The sequence below is a fragment of the Mustela lutreola genome, chromosome 6 (assembly GCF_030435805.1).
Source record: "Mustela lutreola isolate mMusLut2 chromosome 6, mMusLut2.pri, whole genome shotgun sequence".
Classification (NCBI taxonomy): Eukaryota; Metazoa; Chordata; class Mammalia; order Carnivora; family Mustelidae; genus Mustela; species Mustela lutreola.
In genome coordinates, this window is record NC_081295.1 from 18,674,373 (window position 1) to 18,698,166 (window position 23,794).

General features: G+C 40.3%; 1 protein-coding gene and 1 long non-coding RNA gene across 4 annotated transcripts in view; one reads left to right on the forward strand and one right to left on the reverse strand.

Annotated features, from left to right (window-relative positions):
- Positions 1–807: 807 nt before the first annotated feature.
- LOC131833483 (uncharacterized) lies at positions 808–15,471 on the reverse strand. 2 transcript variants are annotated; one of them, XR_009354486.1, is made up of 4 exons: positions 15,059–15,471; positions 11,319–11,386; positions 1,381–2,098; positions 808–1,270 (listed from the first exon to the last, which is right to left on the reverse strand). It is a non-coding gene; the product is annotated as an uncharacterized LOC131833483 (long non-coding RNA). The 2 variants fall into 2 exon arrangements; XR_009354485.1 differs by having other exon boundaries at positions 808–2,098.
- A 58-nt stretch (positions 15,472–15,529) lies between these two features.
- The window catches only part of HDAC2 (histone deacetylase 2), a 30,112-nt gene continuing 21,847 nt past the window's right edge, over positions 15,530–23,794 (forward strand). Inside the window, exon 1 of one of the 2 annotated variants that reach the window (XM_059176808.1) lies at positions 15,530–15,849. In XM_059176808.1, coding sequence (XP_059032791.1) covers positions 15,798–15,849 — 52 coding nt within the window. In that variant the 5' untranslated portion in view covers positions 15,530–15,797. Of the gene's footprint in view, positions 15,850–16,459; positions 16,936–23,794 lie in introns of those variants that run through there. The other variant, XM_059176807.1, reaches the window with a different exon arrangement.

Sequence of the window (23,794 nt, forward strand, 5' to 3'; positions counted from 1 at the left end):
ACTGAATTTATCCAGAAGCAGCCCACTAAGGCATGAGGACTCCTGGCAGCGGCTAGTTCATTCCTACACTCTCCCTACTGCCTTTGTTTTTATTCTTAGTATTAGAAACATTTAAGATCTTCAGAGCTCTGCAGACCACTGGGCTCCCCTTAGCTGGCTCAACCCCTGGAATTTAGCATCCACACAGCACCTGCCCTGGGGAAGGGTGACCGGGATGGGTCAGGTTCTGGGAAACTTCACGAGGACCTCTGAATTGCAACACTTGAAGGTACAGACAGCATGATCCTCTGCCAATCCCAAGGCCAGTTCCAAATTTTTGACCCCGTAGTGTGTGATGCTTCTTCAAGGAAAACTTATTAAAATATTTACTTTTCAACCAGGGAATGGCTTTTGTGCAGTTAATGGCAATTTCAGTTCCTAGAGATGAAGACACCATTACCTTTGGGTTTGCTGCCATTCATTTTGGAAAACTTCAGGGGATTATTTACACAAAAATAAAGCTAGCTAGTAACCATCCACTGTCCTCAGAGATTAGTTTGAGGTCACCTTAAATCTGTGACAGATGTTACAGCCTAGAATTTTAAGGATTATAAAGAACAATGAGCATCGATTGAGTGTAGAGTTAGTCACAATCTTCCCTCAAAAAAAAAAGAAGAAGAAAAGGTTTTCAGTAAAAGGAAATTTAGGTGGTGGCCCTCTTTTATGGTTATTTAATATGAAATTATATTATCAATTAACATAAAAATTATATTATCAATTAACATCAAATTATATTATCAATTAATAGAAATGCTTTTCTTGGCCATTTTTATCCTCTAACCAGTGAATTAAAACCTATTCATATTACAAACAAGTGTAATGGGTATATACATTAGAGTACATAGTACTCTTTATTTTCCACTTAGAGATATTAATCAATGAACACAAAACTGTATATATTCAAAGTATACAATTTGTTTTTTTGTTTTTTCTTTTTAAAGATTTTGTTTATTTATTTGACAAGTAGGCAGAGAGGCAGGCAGAGAGAGAGGAAGGGAAGCAGGCTCCCCGCTGAGCAGAGAGCTTGATTGGGGCTAGATCCCAGGACTCTGGGATCATGACGTGAGCCGAAGCAGAGGCTTTGACCAACTGAGCCACCCAGGCACTCCCAAAGTATACAATTTGATAAGTTTTAATCTATGTTCTATGCCTTGAATAGGAGGAGACTTTTCCAATTTCCTCCAAAAGCTTCTACTGCTTTAGGAATTTCACAGCATGGAACTTAGAAGGGCTTGGGGAGGAAGGTACAAGAAGTCAATTGTTAGATACACACAGACCCCAGCACCAGAGCATAAAAGTGCGTATAATGGGAACTGAAAGGCAAGGAGATGAAATACCAACCATTCTCTGTCTGTGTTCTCTTCTTTGCCAACATGGCTCAGAGGAGTGTGCCACCTCCTCCATCTGGATGACCGCACTGGGTGGCAGCGAAGGGCCCACAAGATGACTGGATCCCCAACAAATCCACTGGAGGTTAAGGCCAGGGTTCTCAGAGGCCTAAATGGACTGACCACACAGTGGGAGGGCTGGTACTGCTTGGAGAAAGGGCTACGAGTCAGTAGGCATGGTGCTGTCTCGTGCGCCACACAGCATCTTCCAAAAATTGCTGCCAAGACTTGCAATCCATTTTTTGTCTTAAAGGTGACCTTGACATTCTACCCATTGTGTAGTGGGCTCTATATCCCCTGGCCTTGAATAGGGGTGCACTTTTGTGGTTGTCCCATGCAAGCTGCTGTAGAAGTGAAGAGAAGGGACTTCGGAGGCAAGATCATATTTTTTTTTTTTTTTACTTTGTTCTCTTGATATGTTCCTACATAGAACTCAGCCACTATGCTATAAGAAACACCGAGCAGCCACAAGGAGAATCTCAAACTATCTCTTCACAAATAACTTACTTACAAGGGGAAAAATAAAAACTATATAGTGAAGGAACCCAGTGGACATTACCTTAACCAAGTTAACAAACCAGTTAACATGACCTCTAATGAGGAAAATAGATATTATGTGCCTCCAGACATAATGTACTTGACAAAGACACAACATCACTTCAATGGTATTTCTGCAAAAAAAAAAAAAAAAGAAAAATAAATTTAATAACAAGAGACATCAGATAAACAAAGAGAAAGATGTTCTATAAAATAACTGTTCTGTACTCAAAAGTGGCAAGATGAAGAAAGATAAAAGAAGACCAAAAACTGTTTTGAATTAAAGGAAATGAAACAGGCATTTTAACTAACAGGATATGATCCTGGATTGCATCTTAAACTGGGGCAGGGAGGGATGAGGGAATAACTATAAGAATATTATGGGGATATAGAAAATTTAACATAGATGTTGGATTAGATAATAGCATTACATAACTATTGTTACCTCCTAATTTTGATATTTCTACTTTAGTTGTGTAAGGGAATTCGTAGTCCTTAGGAAATATAGATGCGAATGTTTCCAACCTACTCTTAAATGGTTCAGAAAAAGGAAAATGTATGTGGGAATAATTGGCAAATTTGGAAGAACGGTATATAGAAGTTTCTCATTAGATCCTTGCAACTATACTGGAAGTTTAAAATGATGTCAAGATACAAAGCTCTTCCTGGACCCTCCCCCCTGCAAAAAAAAAAAAAAAAAAAAAAAAAAAGACGAAAAGGACATAAATGTTCAGGGGATGGGGCTCATTTGGGCACAGGCAATACTTGCTTCTAGAAGGTTCTCTGAATCCCAACAACACTTACAAGCTGGTTGTGCTTTAGGAAACAATGGGTGATCACAGGGAATGGGGATAAACTACAGAGGATGTCATGGATGCTGGACAGGAATCTGGACCAGCACGGGACTCCCAGAGCAAAGTGATGAGTGTGTGCAAGCTCTTCCTTTTGTGACACCGTGTGGCAGTGAAGAGCTACTGCAGACTTGAGCGCCATCTCTGTTCGCCAGGATTAACCTCTGAACTCAGTTACCTCCCACAGTTGGGGAACAATTTGGGAGAAAAGACCTTAAGGAGACATTATATTTCCTATTAAATATAGTAGGTGAGTTTTCAAACGACAAAGTGGGGAGAAAAGAGATGTCACAGCGTCTATATCCTGAGTTCATAACGTGATGCCAGTCCTTAGCTTTGTCGGTTCCTGTCCCACAACTGTGTCGCAACCAGAGCATGTGCCAAGAGAAGATGACGAAAATACAATTGGATAAGTTCTCATGAATGGGAAAAATGCAACCGCAAAACAAATTATGTAATAGTCCCTTGGCATAATGTTGTGTTCTTGAAAAGTTATGAGTAAACTGAATTTGTATAATTGAAATCATATTTTCTTTGCACTGAGAAGCATTTAAAAAATATTATAGAATAACATTTTTAAAATGTAAAGACATTCAAACTTTCTAGTTTTGTAAGCCAAATTTTCAGTCTCTGAAAACATCATGTTTCTGTAAAGGGCAGTATTCCTGCAAAGTCGGATGTTTAAAATAGATAGAGACTAGTGATAAGCCATGTAAGCTTGACAGCAGAAATTCTGTGTTTTAAAATAGTGGAGCACATGATAGAAAATAAATGTGTGTATAGCTATTACGATAATTTATTGATAAGACTGGTAAGTCTTTACAACTTTTATTTTTTTATAATGCTTCATGTATTGTCAAGACTGTTTTGGTTATAAAGTGAAAAAGATCCAAATCACCTAGTTTAAGCAAGACACAAAACAAAAAAGGAATTTATTGGCTTATACAGCTGGGGAGTCCAAGAGGTGGTTCAAACTCTCGGGCATGGCTAGATACAGAAGCTCAATATTTCCTTCCTTGTTCCCCCTTTGCTCCCCCCTCCCTTGTTTCCCTCTGTCCTTCCTTCCTATCATCTATCACTGTTCTATTTTCCTCTTTATTTCTCTCACTCTTTGTACAAACAGCCTTCTCCTTAATGCCAGGGAAGACAGCCAAGAGCAGATAGAATAAGTCTCTCGATGTGCTCTATCAGCAATGCCTGGGGTAATAGTCTGGTCCAATTTGGATCACAAGCGCATCTCTGGGAGGGGGAGGAGGGAGGCCATGTGACTTACAGCCCTTCCAGGATCCCGGCTCTAGATGGGGGACGGAGTAGTAGGTTACTAGGCGTAGTTCACTTAAAGAACCAGGAGAAAAAGGGGAAAATGTAGTACATACAAAAACGATAGCTAAAAACCCCCATGTTTGATAAAGGCAGAGTTTTATAATGTAATTCTAATGGACCTAAACATAGGTAACCATGTATCAAAAGCTCTTTAAGGTAAATACTGAGCAAATGTATAAAGATCCATTATAATAGATTTAAAGAAGGCACAGTTTTATAAGAGCCAGAGATTTTTAAAAATCTAATGGAGATTTGGTTAAACAAATCTTACTTTATTCATGAAATAGCTTTGCCATTTATTTATATGCAAATGCATTACTGAGAGGAAAAGGTAAGTTTAAAACAGTATACATGTATAAAACAGTATATCAACAGTTTTATTTGATAAAACTATTTTCGTTTTATAATGTATTTTCTTCCTGCTTACATAGCTTTATGTGCATTTACAAAGTAGGACAGTATATACAACAAAATGTTACAAAAGGCTATTTCAGGCCAGAAAGAGATGAATGATAGATGATTTTTTTTTTTTTGCCTCTTTATATTTTCTTATTTTTCTATAGAACTACATGTAAAACAAAGCTTAAATTCTATATAATTCCAAAGTTTTATGCATCAACTTTAGTTGCAAGTGCTAATCGCTTTCAAACGAGCATGGGGCCTGGAGGCAGTCAGTTTCACAACAGGTCGGTGTCAGGCCTCACTCCTTCACCTGGTTAATTTGGACAAAGTGATTTGGTCAATAAGAAATTGTAACTGTGCTGGAGCACCTGGGTGGCACAGTCGGTTAAGCACCTGCCTTTGGCTTAGGTCATGATCTGCAGGTCCTGGGATGGAGTCCACTTTGGGCTCCCAACTCAGCGGGGACCCTGCTTCTCCCTCTGCCTCTTCCCCTGCTTGTGCTCTCTCTGTCTCTCTCTCTCAAATAAATAAAATCTTAGGAAGAAAAGAAGGAAGGAAGGAAGGAAGAAAGAGAGAGAGAGAGAGAGAGAGAGAAAGAAAGAAAGAAAGAAAGAAAGAAAGAGAATGGAAGGAAGGAAGAAAGGAATAAATTATAATTGTGCTGACACGAAAGGATTGTCATACATCCCAGGGACTTTATATTATGCTTATTATCAATAGCACAGATCTTTTTTCTAACATGAACACTGATCAGAAAATTATGAAGTTGTCATTAAACATCTTTGACTTGAAAAATAGAATAATCATATTACATAAATGGCTTCAACATTTTTTTTCCAGTAGAATACTTCCAAATTTTTCGGGATCAAAATTCATAAAGTGCACAAAAATTCACATTATAGAAATCATTCTAGGATTATAACCATGATATTAGCAAAACAGCCTTGAAAGAATAGATAATTCAGAAAGAAAAAGAAAGAAAGGAGGAAGGAACAAAGAGGGAAGGAAAAATTTACTAGAATTTTGCTACGTGCCAACTAAGCTCCTAGGGCAAGCACTATTATAATCAGAAAATGCCATCATGATTACTTTTTAATTATTTAATATACAATTTTAATATGCCAAAGTTAAATTAGCAAATTAACTTTTGGGGAATCTACAATTTTAAGTTATTTCTTATTATCTTAAAATTTTAGTAGAATAATTAAATGAGGAAATAAAAGCAAGGTAAATAATTAACCCAGCTTCCATTCTACGTAGCCAATGAGTGTTTGCAAGTAATGTAACAGAAAGCAGTAAGTAATTAAGGAAATAATTTAGTGGGGAAAATGTGTTTAATAGAACAAAATAAGCTAAGCTAAATTCTGATAAATCTTTATTATAAAGATGCTGAATAATTTTTCCATTGGCAGTAGCAAAAATCTTTATTGCCTGTTATAAGTTCTTGGAAATACAGTGTAGAGGGAAATTCAGCAAAATACAAAAACTGAATTATCTATTCAGTTATTTTCTTCTTTGGTTTCTATTAGTGTCCTAATAGCTTAAAGAAAGCATCAACATAAGAGAGTTGTGGTCGGCCAGATTTCAGTCATGTAACACAGCTTATTCTTCAGTGACATAGGATTCATTCTATCTTTATGATTTTATTAGTCAGGGTTCTTCAGAGAAACAGAATGAATAAGATGTGTGTATCTATAAACAGAGACTTATTTTGAGAAATTATCTCCTGCAGTCATGGAGGCTGGCATGCCCAAAATCTGCAGGGTGGGTTAGCAGGCTGGAGACCTAGGGAAGAGTTGATGCTGTATTTCAAGTCCAAAGGCCATCAAGCTAGAGACCCAGGAGGAGTCAATATTGCAGCGCAAGACTGAAGGCCATCTGCTGGCAGAATTTCCCTTGCTCAGGAGGAAGTCAGTCTTTACTACCATTTAGAAACCTCAACTGATTGGATGAGGCCCACCCACATTATGGAGGGCAATCTGCTTTCCTCAGCTGACTGATCCAAATGCTAATCCCATCTAGAAACACCCTCACAGAAAGGCCCAGAATAATGTTTAACCAAATATCTGGGCACCCTGTGGCCCAATTAAGTTGACATGTAAAACTAACCAGCATTCAGAAACATCCAGAATATTGTCTGGCCACATCTCTAAGCACTAAGTCCAGCCAAAGTGACACACAAAATTAACCATCACAATGACAAAAGTTAGATCTGATGCCTGAGATAAACAGTAATTTTTCTTTAGTTCCTAAACAAATGGCTTAGTTTCTCATTGAATATAAGAAAAATTAAGTTTTCCAAGTTATTTTATGAAAAAAAAAAAAAAAAAAAAAAAGGAAGACCTTCAGGATAAGAGAAAACCATCAGAGTTACTTATATAAAAAGGCTAACATCTGAGATGGACACTTTTGGGGTGACCAGCATTTTGACCTTCTTATGTTTGGGCAGTCTGCCACTCATGCATTATGGAAGCCAAATTCTCATCTTCTACTGAAATGACACACTTGGCTCCCATTGATTCCTGATGGCTAGAGCATATAACCTAAGAACCATTTACTGGATGCTCCTCCTCACGACTTTTGTATTGAAGTAAACACACAGAGAAGGCAGAGAAAATGCATGACCCTGGCATGACAGTGGCAGCTGACTCCAAGGTCTTGAGCTGGTATTGGTGATGGTAGCAACGACAGTTTCCAATGCCCACTGAGGAAGCAACAACGTAACCAGACCCCTCTCATGAAGATATTTAGCTATGTTTCATCGTCTGTCTCACTGGTTGATTCCTGTCAATTTTTCAGGCCTGTCCTCTGGCTTTCCCACCAACTTTGTGAACCACCTATACCCATTTATTGTATTTCTTTTTGTTTATTGTACATTTCTTTTTGTTTATTGTAATCAGAAGTAGCAACCAAGAGCCCTGACCCTTGTAATCCCCTTTCTAGGAAATTTCAAAGTAAATTGTTTTGATATATTTTATAGAGTAGTTACAGCATAAGTGGGGGTATTCTGATGCACTACAAAGCCTGGATTAATTTTAGAACATAATGGTGTGTGCATTTACATCAGTTATCCAAAATCTGCCTTCATATAAGACAAGATTCCCTCCTGTTGTGCACTGACTTGTGTTCCCTCAAAATTCTGAAGCCCTAACTCCCAGAAATTCTAAATGCAACTGTATTTGGAGCTAGGGCTTTTCTTTAGAGAGGTGACTGAGTTAAAATGGGGCTGTTAGGGTTGGTCCTAATCCAATATGACTGGTGTCCTTATAAAAGAATAGGACGTTAGGACATGGACAAAACAAAAGGATGATCATGTGAGGACACAGCAAGAAGAGAGCCATCTGCAAGCCAGAGAGAGAGGCTTCAAAGAAACCAAACCTACCAACATTTTAATCTTGGACTTCTAGTCTCCAAAACTGTGAGAAAATAAATTTCTACTGTTTAAGTCATCCAGTCCATGGTATCTTGTTATGGCAGCTCTAGTAAACTAATATACGTGCCCTGAAGTACCTTATAATTTTGTAAAGAGAGATAAGCATGAATAAGAAAAAAATACAGATGCTAAGATATAAATTGCACGTGGCATGGTGGAGGATAAAAGAGAGTTAGGGAAGAAGGGTTAGGAAAATGCTATGTGAATTTAGATATTATTTGTCTTATTTTTAAGCAAAATCTTTTCTTGAGCCAAACCTCATATAAATACTAGTTGCTTAAGCTTAAGAAAAATGAAAATGTGTTTGGCTAATTAACATACCATCACAAATGAAATGCAATAAGAGCAAATTATAAAGCAACTGATGGAGGGAAAAGAAGAAAAAAAAAAAAACCCAAACACCAAAATCCAAGCCTTAACATCCTGTTTTTAAAGCTTTGTCTGATGAATTTTTTTTAACATATTAATATACCAACAAATGTAAATATATATTATACCAACAGAAAAACTATAAATCTAGTATCAACTTATTCTTGTAAAGCAAGGTGGCAAAATTTGGTACCAGGCCATCAGCTGTGAACATCCTATGAAGCAAATCTCCCACTAGGTCAACTAAGACCAGAATCTATAGGGATAGTTTAATGCTTCAGAAAACAAGACTTCACTGTAGAGGAAAGGAAAGCACTAAACAATGCCGTCTCTGGCATTATGCCCACTCAGGTGGAGGTCACTGCGATGTTAAGGGAAGTGTGGTAATCTCTTGGGGCACGGCAATGTAAAATTTGGATGAAAAAGGTCATGGGTCCACTGTAGCTCAATGGAACTAGAAAAAAAGAAAAAAAAAGGTCAGTTAGAAAAGAGCAAGAGAAGGTGGAGAGAAAGTCAGTTGGCATTATCTAACCTTCACTGCTCCTACATAATGTCTGTTCTAGGTTGTTAGCATTCCCTGTCCAGGTTCATAGGAAAAAAGATACTGAAGTTTCAATAATTGTGGTTCTAATTAAGTGTTTTTGTTTAATACCTCAACTTCCTTGTATTCACATTAGCACAAATGGGATAAAAGTGTATCAGTTTTTCTCTGCTAACTACCAATCGGATGCAGTTTCCCAATTAAACCCATCTGGAGCTAATATGCAGTTTTCTAGGAATTTTCACATTTCTCCCTCAAGATGGCAAAGAAGAATCTAGAACTCACCCTAAGCTGGATATATCTGTGGGTTCACAGTGTAAGGAAACATTTCTCAGTGCTAACAACACTTCATATTGGTCACAAACTCTGGAGCCATGGAGATTTTATCCCGTCTTGCAAGCTAATTAAGTTAACTCGTTAGTTTCACGGACTCTGGCTACCTCAGGAGATTCCTGGATCGGACCCAAAGTACTTCACTTCCCACAGCACAGTAAGCTGCCTGAGCATCAAGTTGCGTGAGCTGCAACATCAACTGGTGTCTGTTGCTTTTGCCCCTCTAAGTCCCAGAAAGAACACATAATAGACCCAGAGGACAACGTGCACACACAGTGGGTTGTACAGCAGAAGTGAAACCCACAACTAAGGGCCCAGATTTCTTAGCAGGCAACCAGAAGCCAGTCTCTCTTACCCTGAGAGTGAGTCGTTAGTACTGACACATTAGACAGGATATGGTCACCATCCTAGTTAGGCATCCATTGCAACTAGCTTTCGAAACTGCCCAGTCTCAGGAGACAGAGAAGCCTGGCCATCTAGCATATTCAGCAAGAATGTGTGGGACACTTGCCAAGAACGTGCAGGGGCCAGCCTCTTCTAACAATCCGCCCCACGAGTTCTTCACAGAACTGACATTTTCACATGAATTTACAACCCTGTTGACCACTCTGATTAATCTGACTGGCAGAGGCCTCATTCAATCTGTTTCATACAGCATTGAATTAAGGCCCTGTCACCAATAGCCAAGTGGCAGGATGAGACTAATCTGTCATATTGATCTCAATCATGTCCCTAGGTTCCTGGAATCTCATATGCCATTAGCATCTACCTTAGAAGGCCACTGGCTTTCTCCTTATGGCTCTGATTTGACCTTCCTGTCTGCTCTGAGGCATTAATCCAAGTTCAGGTGATGCATTGAGGATGGTCCAAAATCTGTCTTCTAGAGCAATTCTAGTATCTAGAACAACTCTGGCCAGTGAGTTGAGACAGACCTGCCTTCTAAGGCTCAGATAGCATCACTGATCACTCTAGCTAAACTCAGGGACAGATTTCTTACCATCTTTTCTAACCGACTGACTCACATCACCAGGATAACAGAGTGCACATAAATGAGTCCATTACTCCTCTGGTAACTAAGGGTGGCTCTGTTTTAGAGAGATCTCCACTGTCTTCTGGAGCCTATGCAATCTATTGGTGCGTCCCTAAATACTTGAAAATCTCTTATGACTACAGCGAGGGTGCAAGTTACTGTGATCTTGGAAGCAGTAAAATTAATGCCTGGCTTCCATACCATAAGTACAGTCCTGGGAGTGAATAGGGTATCCACAGAAAGAAAGTGTTGATTACAGTTGTTGGGGATCCCTAGCGAGATCACCCTACGTCTCAAAGGACAGGTCAGGTTGACAGTGTCTCTGACATGGTGAAGAAGTACCCCCCACCAGGAGGAAAGTTACACAAGAAGGATACTGTCCAGCCATCTGTCTATAAACCTACTTCCTGGTTAAGCATCTGACTCCTGGTTTTATCTCAGGTCATGATTTCAGGGTTGTAAGATTGAGCCCCACATCTCCGGAGTCTGCTTGAGATTCTCTCTCCCTCTCCCACTGCCTCTCTCCCCACTTAAAATAAACAAATCTTTAAAAACAACAGCAGCAGCAGCAACAACCCTATTTCCTGGTATTCAGCCTGAAATCCCTTGTTTCCTCCTCATTGAAAGGCAATACACTGTAGGGCCATTTAATTCCCAGTTGATTATGCAACATGGTCAGATGTTTGCCACCGGTTTCCATGGACTTCCCTCAACTTCCATTGGTTGACAAAGCTCTTATCTTTCCATTTTTAGAAAGTTATGTCTTTCTCAGCATCCTAACCTCATCACCAAAAACTAAAGAAATGAGAAGGGTCTGAGATTTTACCCTATTTGCAAGCTAACAAGCTAGCCAACCACAGTTTCATAGATGCTAGTATAAGGCACAAGACTCCTGTGCTAAAGACAAAGATAATTTATTCTTCACAACCATAGCAGTGACCAGAGTATAAGTATTATTTTTGGGGGGCTGCCAAGCCTCAGTTCCTACACTTGTCGTGCATTGCATTATAAGAGATGAATCCTGAATTCAGAGAAATTGAATCTTTTATAATGGGTAGTAAGCAATCCCTACCTTTGCTCCAGAAGAAGCCATTTTCTCTATCTTCCAAAGCTGTCCTCTATACAAACACTCTGAATAGACTGTTTGGAAAGAAGGATATTTAGTGCCTCCACTCAAAACATTCAAAAACCCACAGAAAGCTAGCTCTCAACAGAGATCTGTAATTTCTTGGTGGAAATTACCAGAAGCCACTAACCTCTAATTCCTATTTCACATGAGGTAGGATTGTACTCAACTGCATTTAACAAAATCTTGACTACAAAGGTTTAACCAAATGTTTGTTTTGAATTGGGTTCTTTTTCCCCCTGCAGGTAACCAGAAGTCCGGAGGTGGACAGTACAGGTCTAGTACAGGTATAAATGAGGTCTGCAGGACATAGGTCCCTATCCTCCTGCTTCACTATCTTCATCATTTGCCTTTCCACCTGCTGGTCCCAACAAGCATACTTCCCCTCCATTTATAGAATGCAGGTGCTCAGTTGAAAGAAGTAATTATCACATTTGAAGGAAAGTTAAAAAATTTGACATAGGAAAAATGAAGAATTAAGATACACATGCAGGGTGACTGGGAGATACCAGCACGTAGATCTTTCCCAGACACAGAATGGTCTAGAATTTTACTAGAAAATTTGTTTAAGTGGATCAAAGTAATACTTTGTTTTAAGGGACAGGAACAAAGCATTGATTGGTTAACAGGCTAACAGGGGTTACTTGAAAAGTTCAATGCAACTGAATAATTCAGCAAATGAGCTATGATTCAAAAAAATATGTTTACAGGGCTCCTGGGTGGCTCAGTCAATTAAGGGTCTCACTGTTGATTTCGGCTCAGGTCAGAAGAGTCTGCTTAAGATTCCCTCTCCCTCTGCCCCTACTCCCTACCTTCTACCTCCTCCCCCCACACATCATGGGCACACACATTCTCTCTCAAATAAATAAATCTTAAAAAACAAAAAACCAAAAATATGGTTTTTTTGAAATATTTTATTTATTTATTTGACACAGAGAGAGAGAGAGATCACAAGCAGGACGACAGTCAGGCAGAGAGAGGGAGGAAGCAGTCTCCCTGCTGGCTAGAGAGCCCAATGCGGGGCTTGATCCCCGAAACCTGAGATCACAACCTGAGCCGAAGAGGGCTTAACCCACTAGCCACCCAGGCGCCCCCAAAAAATGTGTTTTTAATAAAATTTGGAAGTTTTAAATTTTATTACACAAATGCACAGTTCAAATAACACTGTAATCTTTGTTCGGTGCTACTGTTCAGATGACTGATTTATGGCTTATAGTACTGGGTAAAAATAGGAATCACACTTCTGAGGAAATCAGAATTCAGCTTGAGGCTGGTTTAGCTTGTGACAATACCCTAGTGTTAGTTATTATACTTCTCCACCTTCTGTATTACCTTATGGAATTGCTACATAGAATTTAACACCAAGAAACCTAAATTTCCTTAGAGTAGAAATAAGCTACTATGAACAATTCCTTTACAGTAACTAAAAATTAGAGTATCTGCTACAGTTAGTATCAGGGTTTCATTTTCAGCATAAGCTGAGGCAATAGGTTTCTAAATAGTTTCTAAATACTTCTTCGGTTCTATACAGTCTAAATAACCCATTTATGTTTAACAGATCCTTTCACTGAATAATCCCAAAGCACTTAACATCTTCGAGATTATAAACTCATATAGACGGAGAAGGAAAATCGTTTGAGAATAAAGACAATCCTCAATTATGCATTCTGTGAATTAACATGTTCTTAACTTGTTCCCTTCCCCTGTATACTGTCTAAAACTCTTTTATCTAATGGTAAAAAGGGTTGATAGAGACGAGTTTGAATATGGTAAATGAAATTAGAATTTGTCATTCGGTTTCAGTAACTGTATGTTAGCTCTGATAATCTCAAGTTCATTATAGATGTTTAGGCACATAATTCTCTTGGCCTGCTCCTATCACCAGTAAGATATCCTTCCCCAATGTCAGTTTCTAAGGGTAAAATAATTGCTTCTAATAGTTTAAAATTATTAAATAAGGGCGCCTGGATGGCTCAGTCATTAAGCAACTGCTGCCTTCAGCTCAGGTCAGGATCCCAGGGACCTGGGACGGAGTCCTGCTTTGGGTTCCCTGCTCAGCTGGGAGCCTACTTTTCCCTCTCCCTCTGCCCCTCCCCCTGCTTGTACTTTCTGTCTCTGGCAAAAAAATAAATAAAATATTTTTTAAAATAAGTAAAATTATTAAATAATAAATGACAAGTTCTTCAACAATCAAAATATGCCCAGGCCCTTCTCACATGTTCAAGGTTAGCTACTGTGGATGCAAACAATAATTATTATTACTAATACTGTAACAATAATCATAATAATTCCGTATATTTACATGGTTTTTCATTGTTTAAAAACAATTCCATATTTTGAGCCACTCAATATTTATAAGAGAAAATATTCTTCAAATAATACTGCCTCATTTTACATATAAGGCAATTTAGACCAAAAAAAGTTTAAGGGACTTGTCCCATGTCATAGGCATAGAGATACAATTATATCCAAGACAGACATAGTCCCTCCTCTTGTTAAACTATTGTAATGAGAAGTTCAGAGGAGTTGTGAGCAACCTTAACATGGTGTTGAGCTAGAGTCCCAAGGACAGACAACGTGAAGGACAAAGAAATAGACCTGGGGGCAGAGTGGTACTCAAAGGATGGGAAATTTTCCTGAAGTAAATAAAGTCTCATTTCAAGACTTCACTGTGTTGGTTCTGAGAATATTAGCTTCTTTTCAGAATCTATCAAGTTGATTTGGGACTTTATAGAGTAAAACTGTGAAAGTCAATACCTCCTAATTAACTTTAAGCCAGTGTTTTTCACACTACTGCTCTGGTACCAACCATTATCAGTTACATGGGGTGCTTGTTAAAAAGATCTGGCAGGAGGCGGGGGAAGAGGTTACTTCAGACCTAACCTTCTTGGGGTGAGAGCCAAGAAAATTGCTGCTTTAACTATAAATACTTTGGGGATTTTGAAGTCAAATAGCAAAATACGATATTTTTGGTAGTGGCTCCAAAGGCTCCTGCTTCCTGCTTCAAGACGACTCCCCCCACCCTTTTTTTTTGGATGGGTATGGAAGAGAGTGTGTATTTGGCTATTTAGGAAAAATTATAAAAGGTATAGTTGGGGTAAGAGTGGGTAAGAGTACTATATTGCAAGCTGTCAGTACCCCCACCCTTCACATGCAATGTGGTTGGCTTGGAATAGGTGCTTGATAAATATTTGTTGACTTGATGAGACACAGGTATTTTTAACTTCCATGAGTTTTGAAAGTGCTTTCTTTTAGCTTTCTGCTCCAATCTTCCAGTGTCCAGCCAGCAGCAGTAGTGTAATAGAGAAAGGGTGTGCGGATTTGGGTGAAAGACTGAATGAATTGAAACCCCAGATTCTCAACAGTTGAGAGGACCAGGTTCCTTAATCTGCCCCCATTTATAAAGAAGTAATAGAAATAACACATCCCAGAGCTTGGGGGAGTCGTAAATGAATTAACAGATATCTACCATATATAGATATCAATGAAAATACTGTAAGCGCAAATGCTCAGAACGGCGCTTTACGCCCCAATGCAAATGCGTTCTATAAATATTCAAACCCAGGCAGGACACTCTACAACTCCTTATCTGTAATACGTCCCCTTAACAGGTCAGAATCTCGGAGCAATTACCAGCAAGCAAAAAAAAAAAAAAAAAAAAAAAAAAGAAAGAACAAACAAGAAACCTGAAGCGACCCGGCCCAGGGACCGGGGGCTGCACGCTCGCGCGTTCGAAGAGGCCGGAAGGGGTGCAGTAGTGGTCTCTCCCCGCCCGGTTTGCGGCACGTGGTCCGCTCGGGCGGGAGCTTCGCGACAGTGGGGGAGGGGAGAGGCGTGGGACGACGCGGAGGGGGTCTAGGCGGCCAAGGCTACGGTTGGGAAGACGCCACTGCGCAGGCTCCGGATAGGCGCAACCACCGCGCGAAGATCGAGAGGGGGGGAGCGTTCACTCGGCTCTGCGCTCCTTCGATCTACTTGCGGAGCAACAGACTAACCGTTTCTTTTCGTTTCACGACTGCAATTGGCGTCGCCCTATGCAAGGGATAATCGACAGAAAGCCTCTCGTCTCAAGACTGAAGAGACTTCTTTTTCTAGTCGGACCCCTTTGTCCCCTGTAAAGGCCACAGTGGACACGTCCCACCTCCCCTCGGCCTCCGGAGGTGGTTTGGCTGCCCCCTCCCCCTCCCCAGTGTCGCGAGTTGGCGCCGCTGCCACCCCCCGCTCCGAGCTCTCGGCCCCTCGGCCGGGCGGTACCGAGTCCTCCCGGCGTCCCCTCCTCTCCTCCCTCCGGCCAGCCCTTCCCTGCGGGACTGCTACCCCCACCTTCGCTCCAGCCCTTTTCTCTCCCCGCCGAGCCGCGGCGGCCGCAGCAGCAGCAGCAGGAGGAGGAGCCGGAGCCGGGAGGCGGCGGTGGCCGGGGAGCCCATGGCGTACAGTCAGGGAGGCGGCAAGAAGAAAGTCTGCTACTATTATGATGGTGAGCGGCCCGGCCAGCAGGAGGCTGGGTGGGCAGGGCTGGGGGTCCAGGCCCGAAGCCGCGCCGGGTTCCGCGGCCGCCGACGCGAGTGGGCGCCGGTGCTGAGGGGTGGGAAGGAGGAGGGACCGGCGTCTGGCCGCCTCTTAACCCATTCCCGACCCGACGCCATCCGGGGGAGCCCCTCCGCGGCGAGCGGCCCCCGCGGGTTCTGCGGCGGGAGCCAGGTGGACGCCCCCTTTTCTGTCCTGCCGCTCTGCTCCTGCAGTACGGTCCGCCGCCTGTGGGACGGTGCCGGCCTACCCCGTCTTCGTGGAGGCGGCCAAGGGGATGGCCTGCCGGCTCTCTTTGCTTGCCACTTGCGGGGGCGGAGGTGCGGGGTGCCCTGCTTCGGCTCCGACCCTTCCCCCTCCCCCCCGAATCAAAATATCTACCCCGGCCCGGACTTCACACAAAGCCCCGCGGCCGCGGGCGCCCCGCCCCCAGCCCCCTCTTCCCCCTCCCCCGCCCCGTCACCGCTCGCTCCCGCCCCGCCCCTCCCTTCCTCTCGGTCTCGGGCTGGCCGGCGGCCTCGGCTCCTTTCTCCGCCTCCCGCTTCAGCCGGGACCCCTCGAGCGGATCGGTCCTGGCGAGTAGTTACCGAGGGTCGGGGCCTCCGTCCGCCTTGGGACACACGGACTCTGCCGTTTCGCCCGGGCTCCATCACTCTCCTTTGTTCGCCGGGTTCTTTGAGCGCCACTTTCTCAGGATTCAAATGAAAAGGCTTCACTTCCTCGATTTAAAAAAAAAAAAAAAAAATGGGGTTTTCGAGTTTGAGGTAGTTCGTCTTCGCGGGAAATGGGACGGTGTTGGGGAAACGCGGAGCCGTGACTGCTTGTGTTGCAGAGCAGACTGGATGGGTTCTGGCTTGCCTCTGTGAGAGGCGGTTACCACCCACTTCTTTGTGGCTCTTTGTTCGATCAGGAAATAGACCCTACTTTGGAGGTTTAGGGGAGCATGGGCATCTTGTTTGTGAAAGCTGTTCCTAGGTGTTGGGAGTTTTGGTGTAGGAAAACTTCAAGGAGTAATGCAGCAGTACTGAATAATCAGGTAAGCTGGAGCTTGCGGTGCAGAAATTATGAGAGAATGTAATTCTAGGGGTTCTCTGATTTGAAAGTTGAGCAGTAACATTAAATCTCTTGAATCCTGTTTCCTGTGGAAATGCAGTAGTAACCTGTTTTTGCAGATTTCTCAAAGACATTAATTTGGTAAATAGTTTTTACTGGGTTACTCTCGAGAGAAGGATTTCGAATATTTTTCTAAGAACCTAGGCTCAGTGACCTGCAAGTCCTATTTGGTCTGTTTGAAGCAATACGCATCTTGAAAGATGTTTCCTGCATATGGTGTATTATCTCTATATTACAAAACCTTAGGTAGAGAGACCTTAGAGGTCTAGGTCAGAGTAAGTCTGATTTTAATTTGAAAATGGCCATACCATATTACTTCACTTAACAAAGATGAATCTTTTAATGCCTGACTATAAAATAAGCACCTGTGTCATTTGTGGAAGAACTTAAATTCATACAGAAGAAATCTGAATTGTTTGGTATTTAATGGCGGTACTAAATAGTTAACAGCTATATTTTTAAAATATCTTTTGAGAGCACTACATATATGTGTAGTACAAATCACAATTATGCCGTCCTGGAGGACTAAAGAGTACATTTTAATTTAATATGAATTATATTTGGTAAAGTCATTCTTTTAAGTTCTCATGCATATTTTGAGACAATGGTAAAATCCAATCCCTGCATTCCCTGACCAAATTGAAAAGTAAATAACTGTATGTTTGAGTTAATTTTTTAAAAAGATGCTGTTCCTAATGTTTAGAGACTTGTTCTTGTCGGGTTGGGGTAAAAGAGAAAGGTTTGAAAAGTTGGGGAGGTTGGTGCCAGGGCTCTTCCTACAGCTGTTGGTTGCTATTGATAGTGATAGGCTCTGATGAAGTAAGCTGCTTGTAACTTCTTGTTACCAGACTTGAATTGTAGAACCCAGGGGTACACTTATGTAGCAGTTTTATGAATAGCTGTTTGTTTCTGGGCCTCTTTATGATGAGTCTTTGCTGAGGGAATGGAATGCCTAGGGCAGGAAATGTACTTGATAGGTAGAGTGGAAATATCCAGGTCCAGTGATTGTCACTTAATACTTTATTCTAGACCATTCAGATACTTTATTGATGGCCAGCACTAAATCTTTCATTGGAAATCTTTCACTAGGTTATATGCCTTTTGTCTAAGGCTCATGCCTCATTTTCAGAATGGAATTTTTAGTTGCTTTCATTTGGACTAATCTTTGGGTTTCGGGGGGCTAAAAAAACCGTTTTGTAGAAATTATTAAATGGGTTGGGTATCATTATTGCCAGTTATTAGTATGTGATAGTATATATACTAAACTTTGAACAATTCTAAAAGCTTACATTTTCATTACTTAAAAAACCCTATTTTGTCATCTTAAAAAGGTAGTGGTATTTTTTTTTCTTTTTGGCGGGGGTGGGGAGGAGTAGATGTAAGTAAAGCAGTTTCTGCACCAAAGAAATCGGAGATTTGAAGGTAAACTGTGGATTGGGTTAGAACTAAAAATCTGTTAGCCTAGGGCGCCTGGGTGACTCAGTTGGTTAAGTGGCTGCCTTCCCCTCAGTAGAGGATCCCAGGGTCCTGGGATCGAGTCCCACCCACATCTGGCTCCCTGCTCAGCAGGGAGCCTGCTTTTCCCTCTGCCTGCCTCTTCCTCTGCTGTACTTTCTGTCAAATAAATAAAATCTTTTTAAAAAGTAAAATAAAAACCTGCTAGCTTACTAAATTATTTTGTTTTAGCTTGATAAAGTAGGAAAAAGAAAGATAAATACAGGAATGAAATAGTGGGTTCTATAACCATAGGAGTTCTACCTTTAGGCTTAGTGGGACCATTAGGCACACTCTTGGCAACACAGAATATTTAGCAAATGAAAGGAATGTCTAAAGACATGTATTCTTCTCTGCGTGCTTTAACAGTGTTCAGTATTAAACTTTTTAAATGACTGGAATGCTGGTTCCAGATGAACCTTCAGGCATTGATGGATGAGGAAGTATACTTAGATCTTTGAGGAAAGTAAGAGAAGTTCACTTTTCTTACTGTAGATATTTAACCCATACCCCCCACAAAGTTTTCAAAAATTTAGTTCTAAATCTTGGTCATCTTTTATATATTGCATGATTATTGGTACTCTGTAAAATGATGTGCCTAGTGGCTGAGATACCTTCTGACTATATGTTGTGAATTCTGTACTTAAATGTAAGTAGCAAACCAACTGTGTTAGTCCGGTATTACAGTACTCAAAATTGTATTTTATCTAGGGGGCGCCTGGGTGGAGTAGTCCCTTAAGTGTCAGACTCCTGAATTCAGCTCAGGTCGTGATCCTCAGGGCCTTGATGGAGCCCTGCGTCTGGCTCTGTGCTTATTAGCACAAAGAGTCTGCTGGAGATTATCCCTCTCCCTCTGGCCCTTCCCTTGCTCCTTCTCTCGTGTGCTCTCTCACACATAAATAAAATCTTTATTAAAAAATAATTTATAATGGGGCGCCTGGGTGGCTCAGTGGGTTAAGCCGCTGCCTTCGGCTCAGGTCATGATCTCAGGGTCGTGGGATCGAGTCCCGCATCAGGCTCTCTGCTCAGCAGGGAGCCTGCTTCCCTCTCTCTCTCTCTCTGCCTGCTTCTCCATCTACTTGTGATTTCTCTCTGTCAAATAAATAAATTAAATATTTAAAAAAAAATAATTTATAATATTTTATCTAGAAATGTTAAGTGTACTTTATTTTGAATTAAGCTTTAGGCCAATCACATTTAGTGCCTATTTTATAATGTATACAACATAATAGGGCTGTATATAAACATAATTTATATAATTGTACAGATACTGCTCTGTGCTTTTGTTTTTTCCTCTTTCGATAGGGTGCATCAAAATGTTTGGAAACCAGTGGTGCAGTGAAAAACTCTGAATACTATCCAAAGAATATAAAAGTTACCAAGATCATGCCTCCCAGTATACCCGTAGTTTAGGAGATTATAAGAATTTATTTGGCAGCCCAACTAATTGACAGATTTTCCTAGACCTTTATTTGTAACAGCGGTGCCAGTCTTTTGGTAGATAGCCTTTAATAAAATTGCTTGTGTTCTTAGCTGTAGTGTAAATATCATCCATAAAATAGGTAATCATTTCTTCCAAAATAGGTAATCAGCAAAGCAGAGTGCTGAATGACTTACAGCACCAGTTTATAAATACCAGAATTTTTAAGATTTTATTTATTTGAGAGAGAGAGTGCGAGCAAGCGAGGCGGAAGGAGCAGAGGGAGAGGGACAAGCAGACTCCGCACTGAGCCCGGAGTCCTTTGTGCCAGTAGTCTTAATCACACATCATTGTTTAAACATAGTAGGGTGTAATCCTCAAATAAAACAGCTTTTCTTATATTTGGATCCTCTTTCCTAGCTATACTTCACTACTCATTTCCTTCAGATTTCACCTAATCAGACTTTTTTCCTGTTACCTTAATGCTGATTATTGCTTTTCTCCTTACCACTTGTACTTTTACCCTATTTCTAACACGAAAATTTTGTCCTCTTCACTAGCATATAAGTTTGAGGACAGAGTCTGTTTTGCTTACATCTATATCTCTACCATCTAAGTAAAAATTAAAGATTTTTTGAATTATTGGTAAATAAATGATTTATACCTTGTCTTTATGGATCGAGCACTTTTATATAACACTCTTCTGCTTACAACCACTCTGAGTTACAGACAGGTTAGGATCAGTGGCATTTTGTCTGTTTTATAGATGAAAATAGATTAGTATCCCTGTTTGACCTCAGTCCACTCCTTATCCTCTACCATACTGACTAGTTTTAATGTCCAAGAAGAGGTCAGTATCTTGCATTTAAGATTTTTCTTCTTTCTTTTGGTGACACAAGAGCGGAACTCCTTCCACTGATACAAAAAAGAAGTATTAAGTAATTCTTTCTTTTTCCTAACAAAAACTTGTAAATGCTTCAGTTGACAATTGCTTAAGGAAATAGATGGAACTGGTAACCTCTTAGGGAATGATAATAGCATTGAAAGACAGATGAGATCAGATTTAGAAGTTAAAGTATAAAGGGGCACCTGGGTGACTCAGTTGATTTTGTCTGCCTTCAAGTGTCTGCCTTGTGGCTCAGGGTCCTGGGATCAAGTCCCACATTGGGCTCCCTGCTCAGCGGAGAGCCTGCTTTTCCCTCTCCCTCACCCCTGCTTGTGCTTTCTCTTGCTATCTCTCAAATAAAGAAAATATTTTTTAAAAAGTCAAAAGTATAAGGATGTTTGTACTGGCTAATAAGACTTATTCCTCTCTAATTCAATAAGTTAGTTTATACTTGGTCATGAAATCAACTTCGGGTTTATCTTTGAGGAAAGTAAGTAGGGCTTAAAGTCCTTACTGTGTGCCAGCTAGACAAAAGATTATTTAAGTCCTAAGAAGGAAATCAGCTGTATGCTAGATAGAAGAGTGGGGGGCCTTGTAGTGTGTTCAAGACAAGGAAGGCCTGAAGGAAGAGAATGGGCCAGCCTTAAAAGAGTTGTCCTGTAAGATACTGCAACTACAAAGGCCACGTAGTTAGGATTTGGCACATTAAACAAAAAGGAAGACATGGAGGAACAGTGGGATGCTAGGCTAAGGAAAGGGCCAGATCACAAAGACTTTGTAGTAAGAGATTTGAACTTGGTTCAGGGAGTAGAAAACAACTGAAGGATTTTGAAATAGACTCCGGTGGAGAAAGGATGGTGAAGAGTGATGAATGGAAGACCGAAAGCAAGAACTGAACGCATGTTGGTCCGCATAGAATACAGTGGTGTTGTGGCTAACAGAAATTGGCACACTGAGGCGAGGTTTTGGGAGTACAACAGATAGAACTTGCTGATGGATTAGAAATGGAGCTGGAGGTGGTTGATGGTGGTACAGTATAAAGGGTGAACAACTCTTCTAAGTTTATGGATTGAAGAGTTAGGTGGCTTATTGCAGAGAAGAGGATTTTTAGGGCATCACGCTTGTTCACTGACTAATCCAGCACCTAATAGTGTGTGGCGCACAACAGTCTCTTAATTTGTTAAATGAATGAATGAACGTGAGAAACTTCTGATATTTAAAGGTTGGTGCAGAGTGGCTATGCAGTAGGAATAATACAGTCCAGGACAGTGGCGTTATGGAAGCCAGTGGCCAGTGTTTAAGCTAGTAGTGGACTAAGTAAGTAGTGTGTGGAAGGTAAAAATAATACTATAGCTTTTTCTTGCTTCCTTTGTTTTTTTTTTTTTGTTGTTGTTTGTTTTGTTTTTTTTCCCCCTGGATAATTTTTGTAGCCTGCTTATCTTTTCAGGGGAAAGTCACATTTTACAATCTTAAAATTCAGAATTATCTGAAAATGGGAAGAAAAATCTAACTCATTTGGAATCAAAAGCTTAATCTGAATTAATATTTATAGTCTTTATTCTGCTGTGAATATTCACACACTTTTGCTGCAAAAACATTAATGTTTGATTATAGAACCCTGTGCAGACCCCAGGATACCACATAATATACAGCAGATGTAACATACTACATTTATAAAACCTGGGGAAAAAAACCTAAATAAACTACATCTAGTCCCAAGTACTTTGGATAAGAGAGTATAGACCTTAGTAGCCATTTCATTCTGATAGCTTCTTTTGAAGAGTGAGCAATTTCTAAAATTTTGCAGGTACCTAATTCTTTATGGTAACTTCTTCACATTGAGAGTTAAAGTTTGTTATATTCAAGGAACCACTTTGCACAAATTTTTCCGGATGTATTTGCTTCCTTGGTAATGCATTCTTGTGTATTTTGATAAAAATCAAGATAACATTTAAAATGCCCAACTTATGTTACTAACCATTTAAATCATGAATGGAATGTGTAAGTTCTTAAACTAAGAAAAGAAATTTTATATTTAATAAGAAGTGGATAGCTACAAAGCAACTTGTAGAGAATTTTGAGATATGAAAATGTTGGGAGAGGTTTCTTTTATAACCCCCTTACATTTTGAGGGAATTCTTGATAAATGAAATAGCACTTATCTTTGGCTTGGACACGTGTCATTTAGGAAATGCACATAGTTTTGATGGGCCTGGGACCCTTAATTATAGCAGAGAAACTTGTTGAAAACTATATATTTTCATACAAAATTTGAAGACTCAGTTGGTTTTAAAAAAAAGTGAGTTACTTTCATGAATTGAATAGGTAGTTTTCTTATATTCATTTTCTCTAAAATAACAAAGATCCTAAACCTTGATTAAAATATTGGTATTACATATTGCATCCTTTTCTTGCCAGGCTTTTCCTTTCTTTTTAGTGACTGAAAATGCCATTGCTTTCCTAGTATCTACTGCTTACGATTATCTTCATTGCGCTGCGTGTTTTTGAATCTAGCTCTTCTGGCTTGCGAGTTAGGTTTCTTCGGCAGTGTTCCCTGACTCAGCTATACCTCACCTTTCTTCACTACAGGAACAATAGTAATAATACCTACATCATAGGGTTAACTGAGAAGATAAATAGATAATACATGTAAAGTGCTTGGAATAGAATCTTCTAGTGAACACTCAGTAAATTTAACTACTGCGGTTGTCGTTCTTTTTTTTTTTTTTTTTTTTAAACAGTCTTGCAGAGAAATTCCAACTGTAGTCTCCCTTCTGTAGGTTATCATCTTTCATATTTTATTATTTGTGGCTTCCCACTGGATTCTCAGTATGTCTATAACTAGAAATTTGGTCTTAAAATGTAATAGATAGAGACATTCCCTATCTTACACAGAGGTATTTGGAAGTTCTGTGAAGACAGTTTCTTTATTCCAACTCTTGGGATTTCTTCTGGTAGTGATGGTAACTTAGAAATATCTCC